The following is an 11585-nucleotide window of genomic DNA, read 5'->3' on the forward strand; positions in this document are numbered from 1 at the left end:
TTCTGAGCCTCAATCCCTAACCATAAAATTATGGTTTTGAAAATTAGCCTCCTTCAAATGAGGAAATGGGGGAGGAAGTCCCACACCCTGGGAACCACTGTATGAATGGGACTCTAGTTCTGATCGGTAGCAGAAGCCCCTTTGGAGTGTTCATTCAACAACTTCCCTGGACTCCTGAGTGCCTGCCTGCATTGTGCTACTCACTGGGCACGCGGAGAACAACATTGCCAGCACACAACCCACTTCCAGGCATTTATCCCCAGGCAGTTTTTCAGCAAAAGCAACAATATATTTGAAGGAAGATAATCATTGCAGGGATATCTGTAACAACAACAATAAAACTGGAAACAACCTGGATGTTTACCAAAGCAGGATGGTTTCATCAATGACACATCCCGGCATCTTGATTAGAAAGAACACCCAGCCTACCTCCACCCACACCCTGGCAGGGTCAGCCTGTCACCCTTGGAAGTGTTGGTTTGTGTTTTGTTTTGTTTTGGGCGGGGAGGGCTGGTGACCTTGTCGCAAGGGGGTGGCTGGTTGAAGGCTGGACAAAGGGGTGTGTAATAGTGACAGGTCACAAAGGACTGTCAGGGTCAATGCAGTGGTGTGAGGAGCTGTAGGCAGAACCCTGCAGGGAGATGGGCAGTGGACTTCACTCCCTCTCTCTCGGAGACTCGATTTATGGCTGTCTTACATTCAGAGAACCATGAGCAGCGAGTGCTTGTTACCTTACTACACCGCCCACAGCTACCGTTCCCAGGGCGTGTTCAATACCTGCATGGGGGACCTGCAACGACAACTGTACAAGGGAGGGGAGTATGATATTTTCAAGTACGCACCGATGTTTGAGAGCGACTTTATCCAGATTAGCAAAAAGGGAGAGATGATTGACGTACACAACCGCGTCCGAATGGTGACTGTGGGCATCGCATCCACCAGCCCCATCCTCCCGCTGCCTGACGTCATGCTGCTAGCCCGACCAACTAAAGTCTGCGAAGAGCATACCAGACGCCCCCGGCCCGCCAAGGGGAGAGGCCGCAAGCCCCCGAAGACCCTAGAGCTCACCAGGCTCCTGCCCTTGAAGTTTGTCAAGATCTCCATTCACGATCGTGAGAAGCAGCAGTTGCGCCTGAAGCTTGCCACTGGTCGTACTTTCTATCTGCAGCTGTGTCCCTCCGCAGACGCACGGGAAGACCTATTTTGCTACTGGGAAAAGCTTGTCTATCTCCTGAGACCACCAGTGGAGAGTTGCAGCAGTGCTCGGGTACCACAAAGCGGGGATGCAGCAACCATAGAGGATGACAGCAGCCTATTGGTAAGCCTATTGGTAAGACTCAAGATCATGGGCCCGGGTGCTTTGGGGGAGCAGCTCAAAACTGGTCCTACAAAGTCGCTGATGCTCTCTGAAGCTCACTAGGGAAGTGCATTCCATTTTCAGAAGGTTCAGGGCCACCACAATGGCACTAGCCACACTGAGGAGATTCCACGCGCTTCTCCACATTGTCCCACAAAGCCGAAGTTCAGCGAGACCTTAGGCGTCAGCTGCTCGGGTCTCAGCCGCAGGGTTGTAATGCCTTCTATAGCATCCTGACTGTGCTATCCCTTTCTGAACACTTCCCCCGACCCAGATGGTCTCTTCCTTCCTCTGTCCCCTGTGACTGCCATTGCTGATTGTCCCCTGTGACTGCCATTGCTGATTAAAATCAGCGCAATTCAGCTTGGGTGTCTGCACATGTACTATTTCTTTTAGCAGCCACTGAAATGTGAAATGTGACAACCTTGACCCAGCAATCCCATTTGTAAGATGTCTGCAGAGAAATAAGCACAAGTGTGCAAAAAACAAACAAACAAACAAAAAACCCCACTGCATGAGGATTGGGAATTGCATCAGCGCTTTCCTTGGCATGGGGACTGTTCACGCAAAACCACGTGACTGTTTGACAGGGATGCTGTGAATGGGACGTTGCCTCCCAGGGGAGCTTAGACTTAAGGATCTTAAAGGTGCTTCTACTTAGAAGCCCTGGAGATGCTCAGCTCCAAGATGAGAGCGAGCAGACTGTCGTGGTCTCACCTTGTCATCTCTGTCTCACCCGTTTCTCCTCCCCTTGGCACAGACCGCAGAGTTCCGTGGAGATGGAGATCAGAAGGAGGCGAGGTTTTGCAATCTTTGTGATGTGTCCAGAGCCACTTCTTCTGGTTATGCTGGGGGAGAGGGAATGCCCACTGCAACTCACATCAAGAAAACTCCAGGGACCGCCGAAGGAGCGGCCAAGGGGGCAACCGCAGGCCTGGCAGTAGCAGGAACAAGCCCTAGAGCAAGCGTGGCAGCAGCGGGAGTGACAACAAGCCCTGCAGCCAACAGGGCAGCAGCAGGAGCGGGGACAAATCCTACAGCAAGCATGGCGGCAGCAGGAGTGACAACAGGTCCAAAAGCCAACGTGGCGGCAGCAGGAGCGGGAGCAAGTCCTACAGCAAGCATGGCGGCAGCAGGAGTGAGAACAGGACCTAAAGCCAACGTGGCGGCAGCAGGAGCGGGAGCAAGTCCTACAGCAGGTGCTTTGAGCATAGCAGCAACCAAGGATGGGGGCACAGGCCAGATAGGCGTAGCCATGGCCGGAGCCACCGCCAAGGGTCCAGGAGAAAGTGGATCCAGCAAGGCCGCGGCAGGTGCTGCCAACATATCCTCAGAGGGCACGAATGTGGTCTTGGTGAGTGCTGGCAGCTCGTCCTCATTAAACACTTCCATGGCAATGGCAGGGACTACTAATATCTCCCGGGATAGCAGCACCAGCATCACGTGTACAGTGACAACCACAAATCCTGCCGTAGAAAGAGCTGAAGACCACGTCTCCACCTTGAAGAGTGAGCGGGAAGGGAACCAGAAGGTCTCCCCACCCAGAGCCGAATCTCCGAGGGGAAAAAAAGGAAAGAGAGAAAAGAAGGACATAGCTTCCACAAGGAAAAGTTCCCATCACCGCAGGACAGGAGTGAGCAAGCCGCTCCGGAAATCATCCTCCCACCGGTCATCATCGGGCCATAAAAACGCAAGAGACGACAAAAAAGAAAAAGGGGCGAGCAACGTCAAGGGCAGAAAGCACAGCTCTCACAAGAGTTCCAGCCACAGCGCCGCTGGGAAGGAGTCGAGGACAGCTCACAAACTGGGGAAGAGCAGATCTGCCAGCTCGGGTAATTTAAGTAAGAAGTCCAGTAGGATTGGCTCTTTCTTCAGGAGCTTCAGAGTCACTCGTGGTTCAAAAACTGAGGTCACATCACACGACAGGGAGATGGACTTCAAGGCTAAGAAGGTGGGGAAGCGCAACATAGAGGCGACGGTAGAGAAAGCCCCGGGTGGCCAGGACCTGGAGGTCACTGGCATCGTGACATCGGAGATGATGGAGACGATCTACATTGAAACCAAATCCAATTAAATAGGAGCCAGGGCAGGAAGCTGCAGTGGAGACCTAGCCTCATGAAAGTATCCCTAGAGAGACAATGCCAGTGTTCTTGAATAAAGGAAACAATACACCTCCAAGAGAAATGCTGCTTTTGTTTGGCTTTCAATGTCCTCTCTCCTGGTAGTGACTTCACAGTGGCGTCTGTGATGTAAACTGTGCTAAAGCCTGAGACTCCAGTCTCCAGTCAGGCAGATCCCCACCTCCCACCCAAGTCCAATATGAGTGTCCTGTCTTGCCTCAACCCCCTTCTGTCTTTTGGTCTCCCCAAGACTATGGCCACAAGTGACAGGTTATGGGCTGGGAAGGACCACCACCACCAAGTCCCCAGGCCCTTCCTCCTCCTCTTCTTCCAGAAGGTCCCCGAACATGTACCTTTAGTCCAGCCCATAGATTCAGTGAAGACAGGACTCATGTCTCCTCAGGAAATCAATAGGGGAGGGGAAAAGGGATGTAGGCAATCACAATAGTAAAGTTTATCATCCAAGTCAGGAATCAGTAGCCTGAGGGCCAAATCTTGCTAAGTGCCCAGTTTTGTTAATAAAGTTTTATCAGAACACAGTCACAGTCACTCATATATTGTTTATGGCTGTTTTCACATTGAAACAACAGATCTGGGTTGGTGCAACAGAGACTGTATTGTGTGCAAAGTCTAATATATGTACTATCTAGCACTTTCCAGAAAAGGCTTTCCCACCATGGATCTAATCTTAACAATTCTCCTTTCTCTTGAGTATATACTGTGGAGAAACTCTCACTTAGGCTTGCAAAGAAGATTTTTTAATATATTAAAAAATTTTATAATAGCAAAACCCCAAATGTTTATCAAACAGAAGAAATGATCAATTGTGGAATATGCCTACAGTGCACCTAATACAACAGCAAAAGTAAACAGCAACTATACATGTTAGCATGGATGAACCTCAGAGAATGTTGAATAATAAAAACAAGTCAGAAGATACCTATGATACAGTTCCATTTGCAGAACAGTTCAGAAACAAGATCAAACAATATGTATTTGCTAAAGGTATAGAAAAAGGCAAGGAAATGATAAACACATTTATCTATAGCAGCCGTGGGCAAACTACGGCCCGCGGGCCGGATCCGGCCCATTTGAAATGAATAAAACTAAAAAAAAAAAAGACCTTACCCTTTTATGTAATCATGTTTACTTTGAATTTATATTAGTTCACACAAACACTCCATCCATGCTTTTGTTCCGGCCCTCCGGTCCAGTTTAAGAATCCATTGTGGCCCTCGAGTCAAAAAGTTTGCCCACCCCTGATCTATAGGGTGGATATCTATAGGGTGAGAAGGAGGGGGGGATCATCTGAGAGATGCATACAAAGAGCTTGACGGGAGGGGATTGTTCTGTTAAGCAAAGGTCTATGGTAAGCTATTGTATCTTTTTTTATTTTAACATCTCTGAAATCAGCATGGTTTTAAAATGCTGTCAGCCAGGTGGCAGTCACAGCTTTAAAGATACCAACCAAGTTATTTCTCTTATGTTTTCCTTTGGGCAAGAGAGGTTAGATGACAAAATACCTAAGTCTGAAAGATATCTTTCAATAAATAAAAGAAAAATTCTAAGTAACACAAATACTCAGAATCCAGGAACATGGGAAAGAGTTAAATATCTTGTAGAAGAATCCAAAATGTGGTTTACTAATGAACTCTGAAAATTATGTGTGCATGGGAAAGGTAATTCTAAACATAAAAAATCATACATTAGAAATGAGATGACAAATGTCTACTTAAAAAAAATTACTGTCTTCTCAGTTTAAAAAAGTAAATAAGCCCTAGCTGATTTGGCTCAGTGGATAGAGCATTGGACTGGGAACTGGAAGGTCCCGGGTTCAATTCCAGTCAAGGACACATGCTTGGGTTGCGGGCTCGAACCCCAGTAGGGGGCGTGCAGGAGGCAGCCGATCAATGATACTCTCTCATCATTGAGGTTTCTATCTCTCTCTCCCTCTCGCTCCCTCTCTGAAAGCAATAAAAATATATTTTAAAAAATAAATAAAAATTAAAAAGTAAATAAATTTCACGAGCCTATAAACATCATTAGGTTGTATTAATAATAGATGATAAAAGTTGAACTTGAGAAAAATGATTCTGAGGATCATGTGTGTTTGTCATCTGGGAGTCATCTGCCCAGCCTTGCAATTCTTTGCTCATTCTTCTCTGTGACAGTAGTCTGCTAGGGCAGAAGTCGGGTTTCCAGTAAAACTTAGGGACTTCCGGAGACCGAGCAAGTGTGGCAGAGATGGAGGAGGTAAGACACCAGGTATTCTGGGAGGAGTGGCGGCTTAGGAATATCAGTGGAAGCCCTGCTCAATTGCTCTGATGGGCGGCTGGAACACCCCACCTTGTGAGTTCTGATATGCAGGGACTGATGCTGGGGATCAAGGTGTCCTTGGAGGAGACTCTTGAAGCAGTGAATACAGGTAGAAGCAGAGAAAGAGGCATGCTCTCCAAGACCTGAGAGGAGCTTAGGGGAAGCCTTCCGGGAATGTGAGAAGCTATGGGGTAGAGGAGAGGGAGAAAGGTGAACTCTCTTTAAAACCATCAAATTTACACAATACCAGAGGCTGATACATCCTAGTCATAAGTGGCTTAATCTCATGATTTGTAGACTATGGCTTTATCTCTTGTCCCTCTCTTAGTCTTGTTTTAGGCATTCCCACTGTCACACCCCCAAACATTGCTTTAACAAACCTAGTTTATCCACTGTGCATGGTGTTAGCTGAGCAGACCCACAGTTTACACAAAGGTCCAGTGAAGTAAAGTGGAGGTGGGGACTTTACCAGCACGTTCTCTGTATTTCCTTTTCTATCTCCACAGTTCATCAAGAAACAGATGCGTAAATACCTACATATTTCAAAGCAACAGTCCTCTTCCTCTGGGGGAGATACCAATTCGGGGATCAAGTCAATACACCCCATCAGATAACGGCCAATATTTTTGACAGGTGCTCGCTTCGGCAGCACATATACTAAAACTGGAACAATACAGAGAAGATCAGCACGGCCCCTGTGCAAGGATGACACGCAAATTCATGAAGCATTCCATACTTTTTAATAAAAACTATATTTGACAATAATATGCATCATCATGGTAGCAATTCTTCTGCAGCAAGTGTAATGAGGAGATGAATGGCTGACTACTAACCAGTGTCCCAAATTTAAACGCTAGCTTACACACCTACGTACAAAAGATGAGAAAGGGATCTTTTGCCAACAGCAAAATAAGATAATTCATGGAGTTGTGGTGATTGGGTGGAGTCTTTTGGACAGAAGAAAGATGTACTATGGTGGGAAGAAACAAGGTGTCTCAAAATATTGAAGGCGGTGTCAGGGCTGAAGGGCGAGAGTGATGAGAGAGGTGCCGGAGAATATCTGCAGGGGGCAGGTCAGACAAGGCTTTGAGGTCCATGTAAAGGATGGTGATGTCTGGCCTTAGAGTAATGAAAAGCCACTGAAATGCTGTAAATAGGGGCATGACTTGATCAAATCTGCACTTTGTAAAGGGTACTGTGGTCGCTGTGAAGAGAGATATTTGGGGAGGGGGTTGTTAATATGTGAGTTTATGTTACTTCCTATCTTTGCCACAGGATCCATAAAATGAGGAGATTGGAGGGGATGTTTTGAAAGACACCTTTCCATTTGAAATATCCATGTGGGTGGACATTCCTTCAATGAAGGACTTGTGGCCCAGGCTGCTAGGAGTGTGTTTGGACATTGCCTTGGCTTCAGACAACTCCCTCACCCAAGATAATGCCCAGAGCACGCAACAACAACTGATCGACATGGAGTGTGAAGGTCTGGCCATCTTAGCCCAACACAGACCAACGCTCAAGGGCCATCTGAGTTTGAGAGCTTCTGTTGGGCCTGCCTCACAGCTCGACTTCTTCTTCTGTGTACTCCTGCTTTCTTCCCTTCCCGTCCACAGGTGCTGGTCCTAAGGGCACTCTTTAATAAACATCCTTTTCATAAAGCTCTATCTCAAAATTGGTTTCTTTGTGGTGTTATTTATAATAGCCAAGAGATGAAAGCAACCCAAGTGCCTATCAATAGACAAGTGGATAAAAAAAAAAGCTGTGGTACATATATACAATGGAATATTACTTGGCCATGAAAAAGAATATTACCACTTGCAATGGCATGAATGGACCGAGAGGATATTATGCTAAGTGAAATAAGTCGGTCAGAGAAAGACAAATACCATATGATTTCACTTACATGTAGAATCTAAAGAACAAAATGAATGAATAAACAAAATTGAAACAAACTCATAGATACAGAAAACATACTGATGGTTGCCAGAGGGGAGTAGGTTAAAGGGGAACTGGGTGAAAAAGGTGAAGAGATTAAGAAGTACAAATTGGTAGTTACAAAATAGTCACAGGGCTGTAAAGTACAGCATGGGGAATATACTGTAATCAATATTTTAAGAACTCTGTACGGTGTCAGGTGGATACTTGAATTATTGGGGAAACATTTTGTAAAGTATGATTATCTAACCACTATGCTGCACAACTGAAACTAATTCAGAATAATATTTAAAAATAAAAAGAGCAAAAAGCAAAAAAAAAAAAATTGGGGTGGGGGGAACACTGTGTTAGTATAATGTGCTGTGGCCACCTCCTCTGACTCCATTAACCCTGCGAAAAGAGTTGGTGATAGACACGTTCATTCTCTCGTTCTCTCCCCCTCCCTTGAGTGTAGGTACTCCCACCCCTTCTTCTGGAGCACACCAGAGCCCTTACATCCTTGCTTTCTTTCTCCTAAGCTCCAAGGGCCCTTCTTTTGCCTCTAAAACTTGTTTCATGAGCCCACGCAGCTCAGCTGGCTCACTTCTTCCACAGCTCACTTCTTATACCACTGTATCTTTCTATTTTTTGTTTGTGTTTTTTTTATTCTTTCTTTTTTAAAAAATTTATTTTTCCTTTTTCTTTTGTTTTTTTTCTTTTTTGCCACTGTATCTTTCTAAATAAACTTTTGCTTCTATTTGAAAAAAAAAAAAAAGAGAGAGGGAGAGTTAGTGATAGCCAGGAAGGGTATAATATACTATATATGGTTTTAAATTTAAATATAAAGTACATTTCCTTACTGCAAAAGTGTGTCTACTTTGGAAAGTTTAGAACATGTAGATATGAAAAAAAGGAAACAAACATCCCATTGTTTGCCTTGATAATTCACCGATTACTCAAAAATGAACTGGTTCCAGCGGTTCTCAACCTGTGGGTCGCGACCCCTTTGGGGGTCGAACGGCCCTTTCACAGGGGTCGCCTAAGACCATCCTGCATATCAGATATTTACATTACGATTCCTAACAGTAGCAACATTACAGTTATGAAGTAGCAACGAAAATAATTTTATGGTTGGGTCACAACAGGAGGAACTGTATTTAAAGGGCCAGAAGGTTGAGAACCACTGGGTTAGACTTATGCCTCCAGAAAGATGGAGCAGATACATTTTCCCCTACGCCTCTCATTCATACAACTAAAGACCTAGGACATTATATGTAAAATAAACATGAGAAGACTCTGAAAGGCGGGGAGACACAGAGAGACCTGCCAGGGACCACAGGAAATGAGGTGGTGAATTCCCCGGGTTTTTCTTTTTTGTCTCATGCATCTCAGACTTGGAGCTGAAGAAGCTGGCAATCCTGAAAAAAAGTCCCAACAAAAACCTTCTCTCTCTAAAAGACCAGGAAAGGAACAGCCAGAAAAGGGCAGAAAGCTTTCACACAGTAACTGCTCTACTCCAGCCGAACGTCGCAGAAAAGACAGTGCTCCCCCACCCAAGCAACCAATAACGTGGGGAGATTTCTGTGATGATTCCAAAACAGGCATGATAATAGTATATTTACTTTTTCTTCGATGGAATTCCACATAGCGACGCAAATGGAGACTTCAACCACAGTAACAGCTGCAAGTAATTCAAAAGGGCTTACCTCCCTTTTTGTAGGACTCTAACTCCGTTTTAACTTCTGTAAGAAGAGATAACTGGTCCTCAGTGGGGGCTCACTGTCCTTCAGTGGGGCGTCACATGTGGGGCACAAATCTTTGATATAAAAGAAAATGTAAACTGAAGATAGTTCTCAAATGTTAGGGTTACTACCGTCCCCTGCTGCTAAGGAATGGCGTAGCAGGCACAAGACACGATGGCAGTGGTTCTCAACCTTGGCTGCACATTAGAATCACCTGGGAATCTTTTTAAAATCCTCATTGGCCCAGAAATCAGGATTTTAAAAAGATTCCCAGGTGATTCTAATGTGCAGCCAAGGTTGCGAACCACTGCTTAGAAGAAAACACAAGGGGAAATCTTCGTGACCATGTGTTAGGCAAAGATGTCTTGGCTAGGACACAAGAAGCATATGAACCGTACAAGAAAACACGGTTAAGAAAATGAAAAGATTAACCACAGATTTATTTTTTTATTTTTATTTTTGGTTAATCCTCACTTGATTTTTTCCATTGCTTAGAGAGTGAAAGGGAGGGAGGAGAGGGAGGAGGAAGAGGGAGGGAGGGAGAGAGAGAGAGAGAGAGAGAGAGAGAGAGAGAGAGAGAGAGAGAGAGAGAGAGAGAGAGAGAAACATCGATGTGAAAGACACATTGGTTGGTTGCCTCCCCCATGTGCCCCTACAGAGGCTGGGAATCAAATCTGCAACTGAGATACACGCCCTTGACCGGAAATCGAACTGGAAACATTTCTGTCTGCAGACCGACGCTCTAACCACTGAGCAAAAGCGGCCAGGGCACCACAGAATTTTTTTTAAAGGATAGATTTATTGGGGTATAATTTATATACGGTAAAATGAACGTCGGGTGTATGGTTCTATGAGTTTTGATGAATATGTACTTCCATATAACCACCACCACCACCAGAATTAACATATAGAATATTTTCATCACCCCAAATAAATTCTGCCCCCTCTGTGTTCCTTCTTCTCCCTTTAACCCTGGTCCCTAGTAACCAGTAATCTGATAGCTGTTCATGTGCAAAATTTTGTCTCTTTTAGGATGTCATATAAATAGAATCTGACAACATATAGACTTTCATATCTGGCTTCTTTTTTTCTCTTAGCATAAATCTTTTGAGGTCCATCGGTGTTGTTGCATGTATCAAGGGCTTGTCCCTGTTTACAGATGAGGCGTATTCCATTGTACGGGGGTACCATAATTCATTTATTCATTCACCAGTTGATGGACATTTGGGCTATTTTCAGTCCTATAAACATCCATATACACGTCTTTATATGGACATATGTTTTCAGTAACTGCATAGGAATGGAATTGCTGGGCCCTGTAATCGTTACATGTTTAACTACATAAGAAAGCGTCAGGCAGTTTTCTAAAGAGGCTGTATCATGTTTTATTTCTGCCAGCAAACTATGAGAGTTGGTGGCAGCGACCTATCAACATTTCAAATGCTCCATAAGAAGTTTTTGAAAATGAAATCAAAGAATCTTATTTTAATGAGGTAAATTTGAGAACTTTTTATCAGAATAACAATCTTTCCGTTTGAGTGCACCATGCTCTCATAAGCAGCCCACGAATTTAGAAGTTTGTGACACTTCTAATGAAAATAACCTTTAAAGAAATCTTTATGTCTGATTTCTTTTTTGTTAATTTGCTGCCTGGGAATAGAATAGATATCTCTGAATTTCTAAATAAAAATAAAAGTCAGTGGATGGTGAAGAAATGGAAATTAGGAATATATTATTCATTTCCAATTATGGTCACAAATATTTCCAGATTAAAAAAAAACACCATTTAAATAGTATATAAAATCCAATCTCATTTTTTAAAAATTTATTTTTGATGGTGGGGTTAGAGTCGACATAACTTTAAAAAAAGATCTGCTTATCCTTATTTTCTAACCTTTATGGAAGGCATGCAGATAGATGCCTTGTTTAATTTTAAGCGTTAAAAAACAAACACGAAAGGCAGCTACCAGCCGCTACTTTTAGGGGCAGAAAGTAGAGGTACTATCCCACTTTAACGCCCCCTGGCGACGAAGCCACCAAATTGCAGGAAGATGGGAGGGGGGGGCGGGAAGGTCGGGGAGAAAAGTTATGCGCAGGCGCACTAGCGAGCCAGCGGTGTGAGGCGGGACAAGTCTC

At 44.5% G+C, this 11585-nt stretch overlaps 1 protein-coding gene and 1 non-coding gene across 2 annotated transcripts; both read left to right on the top strand.

Annotated features, from left to right (window-relative positions):
- The first annotated feature begins 709 nt into the window (after window positions 1-709).
- On the top strand, window positions 710-3431 carry FAM71B (family with sequence similarity 71 member B). The gene is made up of 3 exons (XM_036312365.1): window positions 710-1318; window positions 2118-2427; window positions 2506-3431. Exons 1-3 carry the CDS (start codon window positions 710-712, stop codon window positions 3429-3431), a joined length of 1845 nt encoding a protein of 614 aa, XP_036168258.1.
- Window positions 3432-6426: 2995 nt separating this feature from the next.
- LOC118659372 lies at window positions 6427-6533 on the top strand. The gene has a single exon (XR_004968508.1). It is a non-coding gene; the product is annotated as a U6 spliceosomal RNA (small nuclear RNA).
- Window positions 6534-11585: the final 5052 nt, after the last annotated feature.

The sequence above is a fragment of the Myotis myotis genome, unplaced genomic scaffold (genome assembly GCF_014108235.1).
Source record: "Myotis myotis isolate mMyoMyo1 unplaced genomic scaffold, mMyoMyo1.p scaffold_m19_p_6, whole genome shotgun sequence".
NCBI classification, from domain to species: domain Eukaryota; kingdom Metazoa; phylum Chordata; class Mammalia; order Chiroptera; family Vespertilionidae; genus Myotis; species Myotis myotis.

Coding starts and splice junctions, on each gene's coding strand:
- FAM71B (XM_036312365.1), top strand. CDS start 710: ATGAGCAGCGAGTGCTTGTTACCTTACTACACCGCCCACAGCTACCGT. Junction 1,319..2,117: donor AGGATGACAGCAGCCTATTG/GTAAGCCTATTG, acceptor CCCTTGGCACAG/ACCGCAGAGTTCCGTGGAGA. Junction 2,428..2,505: donor GGCAGCAGGAGTGACAACAG/GTCCAAAAGCCA, acceptor GAGTGAGAACAG/GACCTAAAGCCAACGTGGCG.